The 14170-nt window shown below is 50.8% G+C and overlaps 1 protein-coding gene across 1 annotated transcript; it reads left to right on the plus strand.

Annotated features, from left to right (window-relative positions):
* Window positions 1–438: 438 nt before the first annotated feature.
* POLR2I (RNA polymerase II subunit I) lies at window positions 439–2307 on the plus strand. Its single transcript, XM_042894165.1, has 6 exons — window positions 439–607; window positions 693–747; window positions 856–929; window positions 1614–1688; window positions 2000–2051; window positions 2147–2307. The coding sequence occupies exons 1-6, from the start codon at window positions 549–551 to the stop codon at window positions 2207–2209; spliced, it is 378 nt and encodes a 125-aa protein (XP_042750099.1). The 5' UTR covers window positions 439–548; the 3' UTR covers window positions 2210–2307.
* The last annotated feature ends 11863 nt before the right edge of the window (window positions 2308–14170 follow it).

A 14170-nucleotide genomic window follows, 5' to 3' on the forward strand; every position in this document is an offset into this window, starting at 1 on the left:
GGCTCAGGAGGACCGTATCACTCTGCTCAACTGCCTGAAAGGAGGTTGTACCAAGGTGGGAGTCGCCTATTTCCTCAGGTAATGGCGAAGAGTTGGAAGTCATGGTTTTATGTTGTGCCAGGGGAGCTTCATGTTGGATATTAGGAAAAAAAAATTTCTCAGAAAGAGTGGAGAGGCTTTGGAACAGGCTACCTAGGGCAGCGGTGAGGTCACCATTCCAGGAGGTTTTCAAGGGATGTGTAGATGTGACACTTAGCAGCATGGCTCAGGAAGCACGGTGGTGGTTGTACTAGATCTTGGTTATCTTTTCCAACCTTAATGATTCCACGGTTATAATACCCAAAGAGCCCAGCTGTAGGCGCGGGCGGATGGGAAGATGCTTCCGGCACACGCGCGGACTTGCGGCCGCGCCCCGATGCGTTTTGACCCCGCGGAGCCGCCGTAGTCGGTTGCAGTGTGTGTGCACGGAAACTTCCGGCCGCGCTCCGATACTTTTTGTCCCGGCGGAGCCGCTGTGGTCGGTCGCTGTGCGCGTGTGCAGACTCGACATGGAGTCGGAGGGTCCGTCTGAGCCGGGTTTCGTCGGGATCCGCTTCTGCCAGGAGTGGTGAGGGAGGCGGGATGCGGCGGGAGCGGGGCCGGGACCGAGCCCGAGCCCGGCCCCGGCCCCGCGCTGATTCGCGTCTTTTTAGCAACAACATGCTGTACCCCAAGGAGGACAAGGAGAGCCGTGTGCTGCTTTACGCGGTGAGGCCCCGCGGCTCGGGTACCCCCACGGGCCCGGCACACCCCGAGCCGCGTCCTTCAGAGCTGGGCCCGAGCCTTGACCCTCCCCACTCCCATCTCTGCCCCCAGTGCCGCAACTGCGACTACCAGCAGGAGGCCGACAGCAGCTGCATCTACGTCAACAAGATCACGCATGAAGTGGAGTGAGTGCGGACCCCCTTGGGACCCACCCCCGACACCCCTTCCTCAGGATTCCAACCCACAGAGCCTTCCACTGCCATCCCTGCCACCCCCTCCTTCATCCCTCCAACAAGACAGCCCCTAAGGTCCTCCCCTCGATCCTCCCACCTCGGCACATTGGCCGTCCCTGTTCTGGGTATCAGTGGAGGCTGGTGAACGGGGGGCTGCAGTTTCAAAAAGACTAGTGGGGGTTGTTAGTAAGGAGGTAATTAAGTGAGGAAAGTGCTTGGGATGTGGCTCGGTAGTGAGAGGTAATAAGGCAGGCTGACTGGAGAGCAGTGAACAAAGTGGATCAGTTCATAGTAAGGATGATAAAGGAATGATTGGGTTAATAACAGTGATCAAGGTGTAAATGGGGAGTAATTAATAAGGATAGGTAATAAGGGAAGCTGACCAGAGGGCAATTAATGGAGAAAATTAATAGGGGATATATATTCATAGGCAGTTAATAAGAATCATAAAGGAACTGTTGGAATTGTTAATAAGGTTGATTGAGGAATAAATAGAGAGTAATTGGTAAAGAGAAGGCAGTGAAGTGGAACAACTCAAGAGCAATTAATAAGAACATAATAAGGAAGATGACAGGGTCATTAACTGTCTTGAGGCTCGTTAGGAGGTTGATTAACAATCTGGGTGTCTCCTCACAGTGAGCTCACGCAGATCATCGCTGATGTCTCCCAGGACCCTACGCTGCCGCGCACTGAGGACCACCCCTGCCAGAAGTGAGGAGGACTTGGGGGATCCCTGTGGGGACCAGGAGCCCCTGCAGGGATGTGAGGGGCTCCCTTGGGGCCAAGAGATGTCCTTAGCCCTTCTGCTTTCCCTCTGGGCTCCAACTTTACCAGTGTCGGGGGCATGGTATCCATGCCATGTTCCTGCTGCAGGGCTCTGCTATATCCTGTACATCACCAGTACTCTCCTCACAGCTCCTTTACTTCCCTATGGGGTTATTTAACATCCCCTCCTGTGGTTCCTGCCCCACATAGGGGCTCCACATCCCTGCTGTGTCACTGCTTTCCTTTCTCTCCCCCAGGTGTGGGCACAAGGAAGCTGTTTTCTTCCAGTCGCACAGTGCAAGAGCTGAGGTGAGGCACCACCCCCAAGTCCCCCAGCCTCCCAGCTGCTGTTGCCACCCCTTCCTATCCCTCTCCTCTGACCACCGCCTCCCCCTACTCTTCAGGATGCCATGAGGCTCTACTATGTCTGCACAGCCCCGCACTGTGGCCACCGCTGGACTGAGTGATGGCTGTGTCCCTGGTCTGGCTGTCACCCCCAAACAGCCAAATTTCTTCTCTGTACCTGCCAGAATGGCATTTACATACAAAAAATGGTTGACTTTTGGCAGTGGGTCATGTTGGTGGCTCTGTGGGATAGCATTGGATGGGAGGCAGTTCTGTGGGGCACTGGGCAGCGGGGAGGCTTTGGGATGTGCATGACTGTCATGTGGCTGGGTCCCTGCAGAAATGTTGCACCCATCACTTTCAGCTACAAAGTCTCAGGTCCCCTGCAGTGTCCCCAGGTGGCATCCCTTGTACCCCCAGAGTGCCCCCCACATGGGCCCTGAATTGCAGCCCTAGGATCTCCAAATGTCATCCCAGGTGCCCAAGAGGAGCCTCATGGGCCCTCAACCAAGCTCTTGTCACCTCACTGGACCCCAGCTTCAGCTCCCAGAGATGTCCTGAGCTCCACATGTCTCACTGTGGGTCCTGTGCTGCAGTCCTGGTGCTTTGAATAGCCCACAGGGGCCAAAACTGCCTTGTGGGTAAACCGACTCCTAGTGTACCACATTATACACTCTGCATCCCTAGATTGCCTATTTGTGTGTCAAATCTCCTTTGCCCTGTCTCAGATTACACCATCAAAGAATAAATTGCCCCAAGAGGTATCAAATGTCCTTCACTGGTACCCTGAATAGCTCAGTTGGGCCCCAGATTGCAAATATCCCCAGAGAGCCTCACATTGCAGCCTGGTGCAGCTGCAGCTGGTGAATGGTGCCAGCAGAGGCCTGAGGCCTGTGCCCTGGCATCCTGAAGCCTGAGGTTAGTATAAGTCTTGTTGGTCCCAGCAGCGTTGTTTGTTGGGTTTGGCCCAAATTAATGGCTTTGGGACAAAGACTTTAAAGATGATCTTTAGAGCTGACAGAGATGGCTCCTTCCATCCCTGTTCTTGTTGCTGCTATTGAGCGTTGGCCTGTAGCAGGGCTGGGAGGGGACATGTCTCAAGGCAATTGCAACAGCTTTAGGGGACTCAGGGGGGTTTCAGATCCATGAAGAAGCCATCAAACCTTGGTTAAAGGTCAGGAGGTGTTGGTGCTGTGATCGTTGGCTTATGCCAGACCTGGAGAACTGGCACAGGCAGGTGTGAACCTCTGGTTTTTGAAGCAGTTCTGGGCATCCAGCGCTGTCTCAAAGTGCTGCTTGTAGCACTTGTTCTGCTTGGGGTCTGTGATAGAGCTGCTCTGCAGCAGGGTTTCTGCATGTTTCACTTCCTGTCCCTGTCATCGTTTGCCAATGTGGAGCAGGGAGGGAAGCAAATCTCTTGGAGAGATGAGGGATGTGAGCAGGAGGTCTCAAAAAACCCCACTGTGGCACTCAGGTACACACCAAGACCCTCAGCTCATGCACTGGAGGAGTTCTCCCAATTTCTGAAGCACCTGAGCACTCGCAAAAGGAATTGCATTTGGGGTTAGACTGTGATTAAGCCGTGTCATACAACTTTCCCCCCTCTGATGAGGTTTCCCTCTAGGAACCTTAATCCTGCACTTAGCAGCTACCAGAGGTCACCAAAGGATCCAGCCATGAGAATTTGGCTGGAAGGAAAAGGGCATCACGGGGACGTAGGAGGGACAGAGCCCCAAGGGCTTGTGTGGTGAAAGAAAGCAAAGTCCAATCCAGCAGATGGTTTGTATTTCAACAGGGCGGCTCAAAACTAATCCTAAAGCAAGTGCCTGTGTCCCCAGCCATCAGTCTGGGCCAGCAGCAGTGACTCCTGATGCAGACCATGAGAAATTTTTAACAATATCAGTGAATGCTTCTCATCTGGGAGACATTTGAGGTGACCTCAGGGTGACAGAATATTCTTGGAGTCAATTCAGGGTAGACTGATTTTTAAGGCAATAAAAAGCTGCACAGTGACTGGTTTCATCCAACGTATATAACTTTCATTAATGTGTGGAGCAGTGAATTCTCTGCTGCACCCTTTCCATGTCCTGATTTCAACTCAGACAGTGTGAATCACACACCATGTTTGGTTGTTGCTGAATGATGAGTGCATGCCACTGGACAGGGAATAGCAGGGGGCAGGCTGCAGTATGGGCTGGGCTGGGCTGTGAGCTGGACATGCCTGCCCTAAAGGAATTTGAGGGCTGGAGATGGAAATGAAAATTATCAATTTGGAGGCATTAGATAAGAGTCAAGGAAGGCAGGAATTTTTGTAACTTGCTGGATAGAAGAAGAGGGAGAAGCATAGTTCCAGCTATGCTGTATTAAAGAGCCAGCAGGTCAGTAGAACATGTTGATTTCCTCTGCTCACTTCATTCTCCCAGCTCCAACCCCTTCCTGTGTCCCTTGGTGCACAAGCTGGACTGCAACATACCCTGATACAGCTGCTCCCCTCACTGCACCTTATCAGGCTCAGTCAACCTGCTGTGCTGGGCAGCAGATGGAGCCAGAACCAGGATCCTGCTTGGGGTAAAGCAGCATTGGTTCTGAACTGTCCCTTGACTCTCCTCTTCTGACTCTCTGTCCAGCTGGCAGGAGGCAGAGGAGCACAGGAACAGTCATACAAAGCGTCAGGGAATGGGTAAAAGCACATAGAGCTATGGGGAAAGGAAAAAAAGAAAAAAAAAGAGGAAAAAAAAGGAAGTCATTAGAATAATTCAAATCTGTTCAGTGTAATGAGAATAAATCTGTCCCCTCAGTTAAAAAGAGAATACAGAGAGGCAATTGCTACTGGGAGCAGGGACTTTGAGGAATCAGGTACATCTGAGACTCATGCCCTGTGTTTGTGGCCCATGTTTCCATGTAAATTCTGGCGAAAATGGGCTCATCCAGGGCTCAGGAACCCAAACTGCTCACCTGGAGCCTTCCAGACTCCTCTTCTGCAGTCCAGTTACTTTCTGAGTTGCTCCCTTTGAAGTCCTGACATCTGTCTCCACTCTAACAGCAAGGTGAGGCAGATCCTGCTTTCCTTTTCCCTTTTTTCATGACTTTCCAAGGCCAGTGCTAGACTTTGTGTTTTCCAGTATTGCTTCAACTGGAGATTCAGACGGAAAAGAAACATCCCTGCTGCTTCTCTGCCAAGCAATGAAGGGCACTTACCTTGGGTGCAGAGCAGGGTGCTGCCACCTCTGTTGCATGCAGCCAGGTTCCTTTGAATCATGCAGGGCAGAGGATGCCAAGTGTCCTCAGCCTGAACCTGCCTGCAGGATGACCTTGGTGCACGTCTTGCTACCGTAGTGCTGCTTCAAGCTTCAAGCCAGGTTCTAAGTGCTTCATAGGGAGCCCCTCCCAGCACTGGTGTGCAGGGAGCTGTGAGCTCTGCTGCGGGCTTTTTCACATCCAGAGCACCCTGCACGAGACCAGACTCCCAGGCTGTCCATCTCCTTGCTCAGGGCTCTGTTTAAGCCCAGGCCAAGGTACTTAACCCCTGCTCGACTGCGTTGGAGGAGCCCAGGGCTGCAGCCCAGCCTTGCTCACAACTCCTCCTGATGTGCAGCTTACCTTGCCCACAGCCTGCCCCACGGACCTGTGTGTGATCTGGGTGCTCAGCTGAAGCCAGCTGCTCTGCAGGATCTTTCCTTGTTTGGTGTCTTAGATGGAGGCCCTGCCCAGCACTTCCTTGCTTGCTGTGTGAGGTGCAGTGGGGCTGAGCATGGGCAGCTTACGTTTGTCATCTGAAACCCAGGAAGAAAACTCTAACTCCAGTGTGGTATTAGAAAGCAACATTCCTTTATTCTTCATGGTACCTGGCAACTTACCAAAACAAGCACGTGCACTCAGAGTTCAGGTTCTACTTTTAAACAGTGAAGACATACATATGCATATACATACTGGCAAACATATTCGATCTCATTCTTTTTCAAACACTCATTAATATATGCTAATGTCTTTCTGGGCATGCAGTTGCATCTAAGGTGGTTGTACAACCATTTGGTTTATCTGCATTTTCCCATCATCAGCTTCATCACAGACTTTTGGCTGACCTCTAGCTGTTTCTCCCTAATTTGGACAACTTCCATTGCTCGTTAGGCCATGATGAGCAATTTCCAAATCAGTATATATGATATTGAAAGAAAAAGGCCTTGCACCTGGTGGCTGTAAAGATAATAGTCCGTTCTGACTCCGGCGCTCCTGTGAAGTGGGATCATTCCCAGTGCAAAACTGTTAGGAAAAACAAGTTCACTCACTAAAGCTGAAGTGGAAAGTTTCAGAACTATCACTATGGATTCCTTTTGCTAAACTAATGTATTGGTTCTTAAACTAATGTACCAATTCCTATGGCTAAACAAAGCAACCTATATCACATACGTATACAGTCCATTGCCATACACATTCATTTTTTTCAGGGTCTCACAGGTAGGCACTAACGTCCCTTTGGCCATGCTCACTAGTATTTAGGATGGTGGAACTGCCCACCTAACTTCTTCCCCTTTTTTCACCATCAGCTTAATCACTGAAACATTTGACTCGCTGCCATCCACTTTTCCCCAGTTTGGAAGGTTTCCATTGCTTATTAGGCCATAGTGAGCCACTTTTTAAAAGCAATGTCTGTGGGACCCAAGGGAAATGAGTGTACAAAAGGCTTCAGAAGCAGTTCCTACCTAATTGTCCACCAGCACATCCACACATGAGAGACACCACATAGGTGCTTCACGAGCAGTTCCAGCCTCACCCACCACCATCACAGTGGAGTCTGACCCTTTAAGTGCAACGGGTGTGGGAAGGCCTTTACAAGCACTTCTAAGCCCAGCTCCCATAAGCACATCCATGGAGGTGACAGACCATAGAAGAGTCTGCAAGAATCTTCCAAAGCAGTTCCTGCCTCATTGCCAACCTATACATCCTCACAGGAGACAGAGCCTGCAGGACCCCAGATGTTGGAAGAGCTTCAGCTGGAGCCCCAGCCTGATCAGCCACCTGTGGCTTTGTGTGCTGATACACCTTACACATCCCTTGAGCAGAGGAAGAGTTTCATAAGAAACTCATCTTAAAAATACCCTGAAGAGCATACTCCCTGCTTGGACAGGTGAAACCATGGCTTAATGCAGTGCAGCCAGTAGGGAGCACTCAATGTAAAGCAGCTGTGTCCCGTCCTGTGTTCACTGGGAGATGGCTGTGTGAGCCCAGCAGAAAATACTGCCTGCAACTGAGAGCACAGAAATACAAACCCTGTCCACATTTGGGTACCCGACCTTGATTGCAGAACTGATTCAATCCCTCCTGTTCCCTTTCATTTTCCTGACTTTCCCAGTTCACCGCTCCATTTCCTGTAGGAGAACACTGCTGGTGGCAGTTTTTTACTGTTTTTACCAAGCCAAGTCAGGACAGCTACGATTTGAAGTTCCCTCTATGAAATTCAGCTACAAAACCCCCTGAATTATTAATTCTACTTCCCTGAATCTTGCTCTCTGTGGAACAGAAGAGAGCACTAACTGCAAAATTATGGAGGATTATTGTGGGAGTTATTGAAAAATGCTGCAAAGACAGCACAGTGATTGTTGTCAGTACAGGTTAGGGCTGACCTGCTGGAGGAGAAGGACCTGGATGACCTGGTGGTCAACAGGGGGGCCATGAGCCAGCAGTGTGTCCTTGCGGCCAAGAAGGCCAATGGTATCCTGGCGTGCATTAAATGAGTGTGGCCATCAGGTTGAGGAAGGTGATCCTCCCTCTCTACTGCACAATGCTGAGACCAGGGATCTGCTGGCAAGAGTCTGGCAGAGAGCCACAAAGATGATCGATGAAGGGAGCAGCTCCCTTATGAGGAAAAGCTAAGAGACCTCATACTGTTCAGCTTGGGGAAAAGAAGACTGAGAGGGGATCTTACTAATGCTTGTAAATATCTAAAGGGCAGCAGTGGATAGAATCAGGCTCTTTTCAGCAGTGCCCAGTGACAGAGCAAGGGGCAATGGCCACAAGCTGGAACACTGGAAGCTCCATACAACCGTGAGGACCTCCCACTTCCCTTCATTCTTCTCACACAGCAGAATATCCCCAAGGATTTGAAAGCTCTGGGGTCAAAGTCTCCAAGATTTCTTATTAGGAAGGGAGTGGAGCATGCCTTGCAATGGCAGCAGAGGTGACTCGGGAAGGGACATGGCTGGTCCCCAGCACCAGAAACACCTGCTAAATCTCATCCCGGTTCTAGATCACATCCATGGACATCACATGTCAATTTCCTCACACCTGTTCTGGAGGTGGAACTTCAATCTCCAGCAGGTAGAAGCCCATTGTGGATCAAGCAAACCAGTCAGTTTGGGGCAGAGATCCTGCCTTCAGCACAGAGACCCTCACCTTGAGGTTCACTGGAGAAGAGAGAGGGAGAGCACTGGTGACTGGCTGGAAGAGCATGGCACATGCCCATCAGTGCTGTACCCTGCTGTAACCCGGAGGATTGCAAGCATTCACCTTCTGCACCATAAAAAGGGCATCCACACGTTGTTGTCATGCCAGCTGGATGTGTTCACTAGGAACTCAAGTTAGGCTGTTGAAGCGTTTGGCTTGAGACTAGCTCAGAGCTGTTCTGGCCACTTACATCTCCATTTTGCTGTCCAAGTGTGTGTACTGCTGCTGGTTTTAGGTGTATGTCTTCAAAAACCTCACCCCCTCCGTTCTGCTGAGGAAGTACACTCAGCTTCACTATGGAATCGGAAAAATTCTGTACGTCAGATTTCCCAGCTGCCCCTCGTCAGAACCCCAGCACTCTACCAGTCCCTACTCCCTCCTGGTCCACTCATGCCCACCACAGCTACGTTTCCACTGGCACAGGGATCCTGAGCTCCAGAGGCCTGAGAGCTGCGCATGGGGTTGGGAGGGGCGCTGGGAGACATCAGTAGGACCCAGTGCCATCTCCACATTGCAGTTCTGTACTCATTAGCAAAGGTGCACCATTTTGGACTTTCCTTTTCTGGTTTATATACCCGTAGAAGCCTTTCTTGTTCTTCTTTCATTCTTGCCAAGTCCAGTTCCAGCTGGGCCTTGCCCTTCCTGACCCCATACCCTACACAGCCAGCAGCATACCTGGTGGTGGAGGAACCGACTCGGGGAGGGGTGTTACTGGACCTTATTCTCACCAACAAGGAAGGACTTGTTAAGGAAGTAAAGGCTGGGGGCAGCTTGGGTTGTAGTGATCATGAGATGGTGGAGATCAAGATTCTGAGTGGAAGAAGCAAAGCAAAAAGTAGGATTGCTACCCTGCACTTTAGGAGAGACACTTTTGATCTCTTCCAGGACCTACTTGGAGCGATCCCGTGGTCTAGGGTGTTAGAAGGTAAGGGGGCCTCTGAGAGCTGGTCAGCATTTAAGCAGCCCTTCTTCCAAGCTCAGGATCAGTGCATCCCTGTGGGCAAGAAATCAGGAAAAGATGGCAGGAGACCTGTGTGGATGAGCAAGGAGCTCGTGCGCAAACTCAAAGGAAAGAAGAAGGTCCATGAAATGTGGAAAAAGGGTCTGAGCACTTGGGATGAATATAGGTATGTAGTCAGGGCCTGCAGGGATGCAACGAGGAAGGCTAAAGCCCGCCTGGAATTAAATCTGGCTAAAGTCATAATGGATAATAAAAAAGGCTTTTTTAAGTGTGTTAATAGCAAAAGGAAAACTAGAGAGAATGTGGCCCCTTACTAAGTGAGGGGGGTGTTCTGGTAACAGGGGATGCTGAGAAGGCAGAGATACTGAGTGCCTTCTTTACTTCTGTCTTCAGTGAAAAGGCTCTCCCTCAGGTTTCCCACACCTTGGAGGATAGTGAGAGGGGCTGGGGAATGGGAGACTTTCCTTTAGTCAGGAAAGAAGAGGTGCGTCTAGGCAGTATTAAGGTCCACAAATCCATGGGACCTGATGAGATGCATCCACGGGTGCTGAGGGAGCTGGCAGAGGTCATTGCCGAACCTCTCTCCATCATCTTTGAGAGGTCTTGGATAATGGGGGAGCTCCCTGAAGACTGGAGGATAGCCAATGTCACTCCGGTCTTTAAAAAGGGCAAGAAAGAAGACCCGGGTAATTATAGGCCTGTCAGCCTCACCTCTGTCCCTGGACAGGTGATGGAACAGCTTGTGCTGGATGCCATCTCCAGACAAGTGGGAGAAAAGGAGGTTATCAGGAGTAGTCAGCACGGGTTCACCAGGGGGAGGTCGTGCTCGACCAACCTGGTGGCCTCCTATGATGTTGTCTCTGGCTGGGTGGATGGGGGGAGAGCAGTGGATGTAGCCTACCTTGATTTCAGCAAGGCATTTGATACTGTCTCCCATGACATCCTTATAAAAAAGCTGAGGAAGTGTGGGATAGATGAGTGGACAGTGAGGTGGGTTGAGAACAGGCTGACTGGCAGAGCACAGAGGGTCGTTGTTGGTGGTGCAGAGCCCGGTTGGAGGCCTGTAACTAGCAGTGTTCCTTAGGGGTCGGTGCTGGGTCCGGTCTTGTTCAACATCTTCATCAATGACCTTGATGAGGGGATGGTGGCCACCCTCAGCAAGTTTGCTGATGATACGAAGTTGGGAGGATTGGCTGGCAGCCTGAAGGCCGTGCTGCCATTCAGCAAGACCTGGACAGGCTGGAGAGCTGGGCAGGAAGAAACCGGATGAGGTTTAACAACAGCAAGTGTAGAGTCTTGCATCTGGGGAGGAATAATTGCATACACCAGTACAGGTTGGGGGATGAGCTGCTGGAGGGGAGCTCTGCTGAGAGGGACCTGGGTGTCCTGGTGGACGACAGGTCGGCCATGAGCCAGCAGCGTGGGCCAATGGCATCCTGGGGTGCATTGCAAAGAGCATGGCCAGCAGGTCGAGGGAGGTGATCCTCCCCCTCTGCTCTGCCCTGGTAAGGCCTCATCTGGAGTACTGAGCCCAGTTCTGGGCTCCCCAGTACAAAAAAGACAGGGATCTCTTGGAAAGAGTCCAGCGGAGGGCCACAAAGACAGTGAGGGGCCTGGAGCATCTCTGCTATGAGGAAAGGCTGAGTGAACTGGGTCTGTTTAGCCTTGAGAACCTTGAGAAAAGAAGACTGAGAGGGGACCTGATCCAGGTCTGTAAGTATCTTAGGTGTGGGGGCCATAGTGGTGAGGCCAGGCTCTTTTCAGTGGTGAGTGGAGACAGGAAAGGGGAAATGGACACAAGCTGCAGCATAGGAAGTTCCGCCCCAATGTGTGCAAGAACTTCTTTACAGTGAGGTGACGGAGCACTGGAACAGGCTGCCCAGGGAGGTGGTGGAGTCTCCTTCTCTGGAGATGTTCAAGACCTGCCTGGATGCCGACCTGTGCGACCTGCTGTAGGGAACCTGCTTTGGCAGGGGGTTGGACTCCATGATCTCTGGAGGTCCCTTCCAACCCCTACAATTCTGTGATTCTGTGATTCTGTCATACCTATGTTCCCCCCAGAGTACCTGTCCCTGCTCCCACTGCCTAGCATTTTCTTCCTGTTGTCCAGTTTGACCAGCACATCCTGATTCAGCCATGCTGGTCTCTTGCCCTTCTTTCATGACTTCTTTCACCCAGGGATTGGGTGAGAGCTCTTGTGCCTGAAGAAAAGCTGTCTTAAAGATCTGACAGCTCTGCTCCACTCCCTTGTCCCTGAAGATGCTTTTGAAGGGGGTCTTGTTGACTAGCTCCCTGAAGAGCTCAAGGTTGGCTTTCCTAAAATTTAGCATCCTGATTTTACACTTTGTCCCATATCCTTCAGGATTGTGAATTCCAGCACTGCAGGGTCACAACAGGCCAGGCAGCCTCCCATCCAGATGTCACCAACCAGTTCACATGTGCTGGTGAGCAACAGGTGCCCCATTCTACGATTATACGATTCCTTGCCTCCCTGCAGCCCTGTAGGAAGGTCAGGAGGTGTCATATTGTTCTCCCTCACAGAACATTACGCACCCCATTTCTCACTGACCATGGAAAAGCTCTGGACGAGGTGAAAGAGACAGGACTTCCCTGCCCAGGGTCTGGATCCGTGGCTTGGCCTTTTAGCTTCATCAAACAAACCGTGGGCTTTACCCAATAACAAAATCATCCACATAGGGTCTTTGCCTACCTGTAATCACAGCTTCCAGTTATTTGCTCTAACAAGTCCACAGGGAGGCTTTGTTGGTAATTGCTCCGTTAGGGCTAATTAATACTCCAAGATGCTTCAGCATTTCCTTTTGACTTTACTTTTATCATGTGGTTCCATCAGTCAGTATCTGCAATACTTGGACTCAACACCAAGTACGCCGTGGGACTAATTACAGTGATCAAGATAATAAGCCATTTCCCTCAAGTCTTCAAGATGTGTACTCTTAATTAGGCAGGTTTCAAAGTGGTAGTAAAAGAGGAAATTTTCAAAGAACATTTTCCTAAAAAGGACTTTTCATATTGAAGAGTATTTTTTATTACTTTTCTGTTTATTGAAGAAGTGTTAGAAGCTTACTGCATTTTGTTTGCTTTTTCAGGTTGTCTCCTAAAGATGTCTGGGAAAGTCGCTGTACAGACAACCTTCCTCCTCACTCCTCTTCCCCACCACTTTGCTCATAAGTCAGCTGGGACTTCCAACACTTCTTTTCAGCACACTTCACTGGAGCCTGCAGCTGAATGTTCCAGCTCCTTAGCACAAACTCCCACCTGCTTTCCTCAGAGAAATCCCTGCACACAGGCACAGAAGGATTTTCTTTTCCTTTTTAATTTTCTTTAGAAGCAAAACGTGTAAGATTTACAACGACAGGAGAACGTAGTCCTAAACTGTGTGCCAAAAGCAAGCTGCCTCCAATGAAGTTTGTTGTCCACAAAGGATAACCGTACAAGAAATGTTTGACACAGAGAGGAAGGAAACGATAAATAGCAACACAATTACAGAGCTGGCAAGAGGGATGATGAGAGAGACAACTGAAAGACAGGAAAGCTTGAACAACCTGAATTTCCAAAAAGCAACTGAGTAGGTGAGAGATACCTGAATGACCAAAGAGTAAGGGTAGGGGAAATATGCAGAGCAATGGGAGGTTGTCAGAGGAGGGGGGAGCGAGCAAACGACTGCGTGGTGCTTAATTACCCAACTAGGTTAAATCACAACACGTCTAGATAGCTGCTGGAAATTTGACTTCTGACATCAGGTCTGGTGGAAACGCCTGATGGAAGAGGGAGATGAAGTGCGCTGTGTAAGAGGCAGAGTGCTCGTAATGCAGTTTTTTTTCTGTCTTGCAGGAGGTCCAGAATACGAGAACCCTCCCTGTCCAGAACTGTTCTTGCACTGTCATCTGGAGTATCAGAAAACTCGCCCAGCAGTGCTGAGAGCAGGGAGAGGGCAGAGGCAGAGGAAGGCCCAGGTGACATGGCTGGGAGGTGGCTCTGAGGCCATTCCTCCTGCAGGAACAGGAGCGCCCTGGGGCAGGCAGCGCACACTGGGAGGTCATCAAGTGCAGCACAACTCCTGTGACACAGAGGACAGCTCAAGCAGGGAGAGAGCACAGCCAGCATAGCTGAGCTGCTGCTGGTGGGATCACCTCACTGCAATGGCAGGGTGGCCAGGAGCAGGTGGGCACTGGGAGGGCAGCTGAGAAAACTGCATGCAGGTGGCTGGGCCCTGGTGAGGCTCTGCCTCACGGTGACACCGCCTGTAGCAGGGGAAGTATGGGATGAAGCATGGATTCTGCCCAATGGGATAGAGAGGGGGGTGAGAAGGGAGCAGAGATAAGGCAGTGCTGTTAGGGACAGCAACATCTCAGATGCTGTTGAAGGGTACAGACAGGAGAAATGGCCACCCTGTAGGTGACACCTCCTTGGCTGACCTCTCATTTTATGGGGTTCCAGTCACTGTCCACCCTGGGCATTCACTGTCCATGGAGAACCCTTAGGCTCTCCAGACAGCTTCACATTCCTCTCCTGGGGAATGTCCTCTGCCCCGCCACATGTGGGACAGCCATGGGGATATACCTCATCGACCAATCACCATCTCCACTGTCATCAGATGCCACTCATCTCATAAACCCTAATCTCAGTCTGTCGCAATTCCCAGTATTACAGCGAGCTTTTT

The sequence above is a fragment of the Lagopus leucura genome, unplaced genomic scaffold (genome assembly GCF_019238085.1).
Source record: "Lagopus leucura isolate 7727_CA_CO unplaced genomic scaffold, USGS_WTPT01 34907-1_obj-0_obj, whole genome shotgun sequence".
In the NCBI taxonomy this organism is placed as follows: Eukaryota; Metazoa; Chordata; class Aves; order Galliformes; family Phasianidae; genus Lagopus; species Lagopus leucura.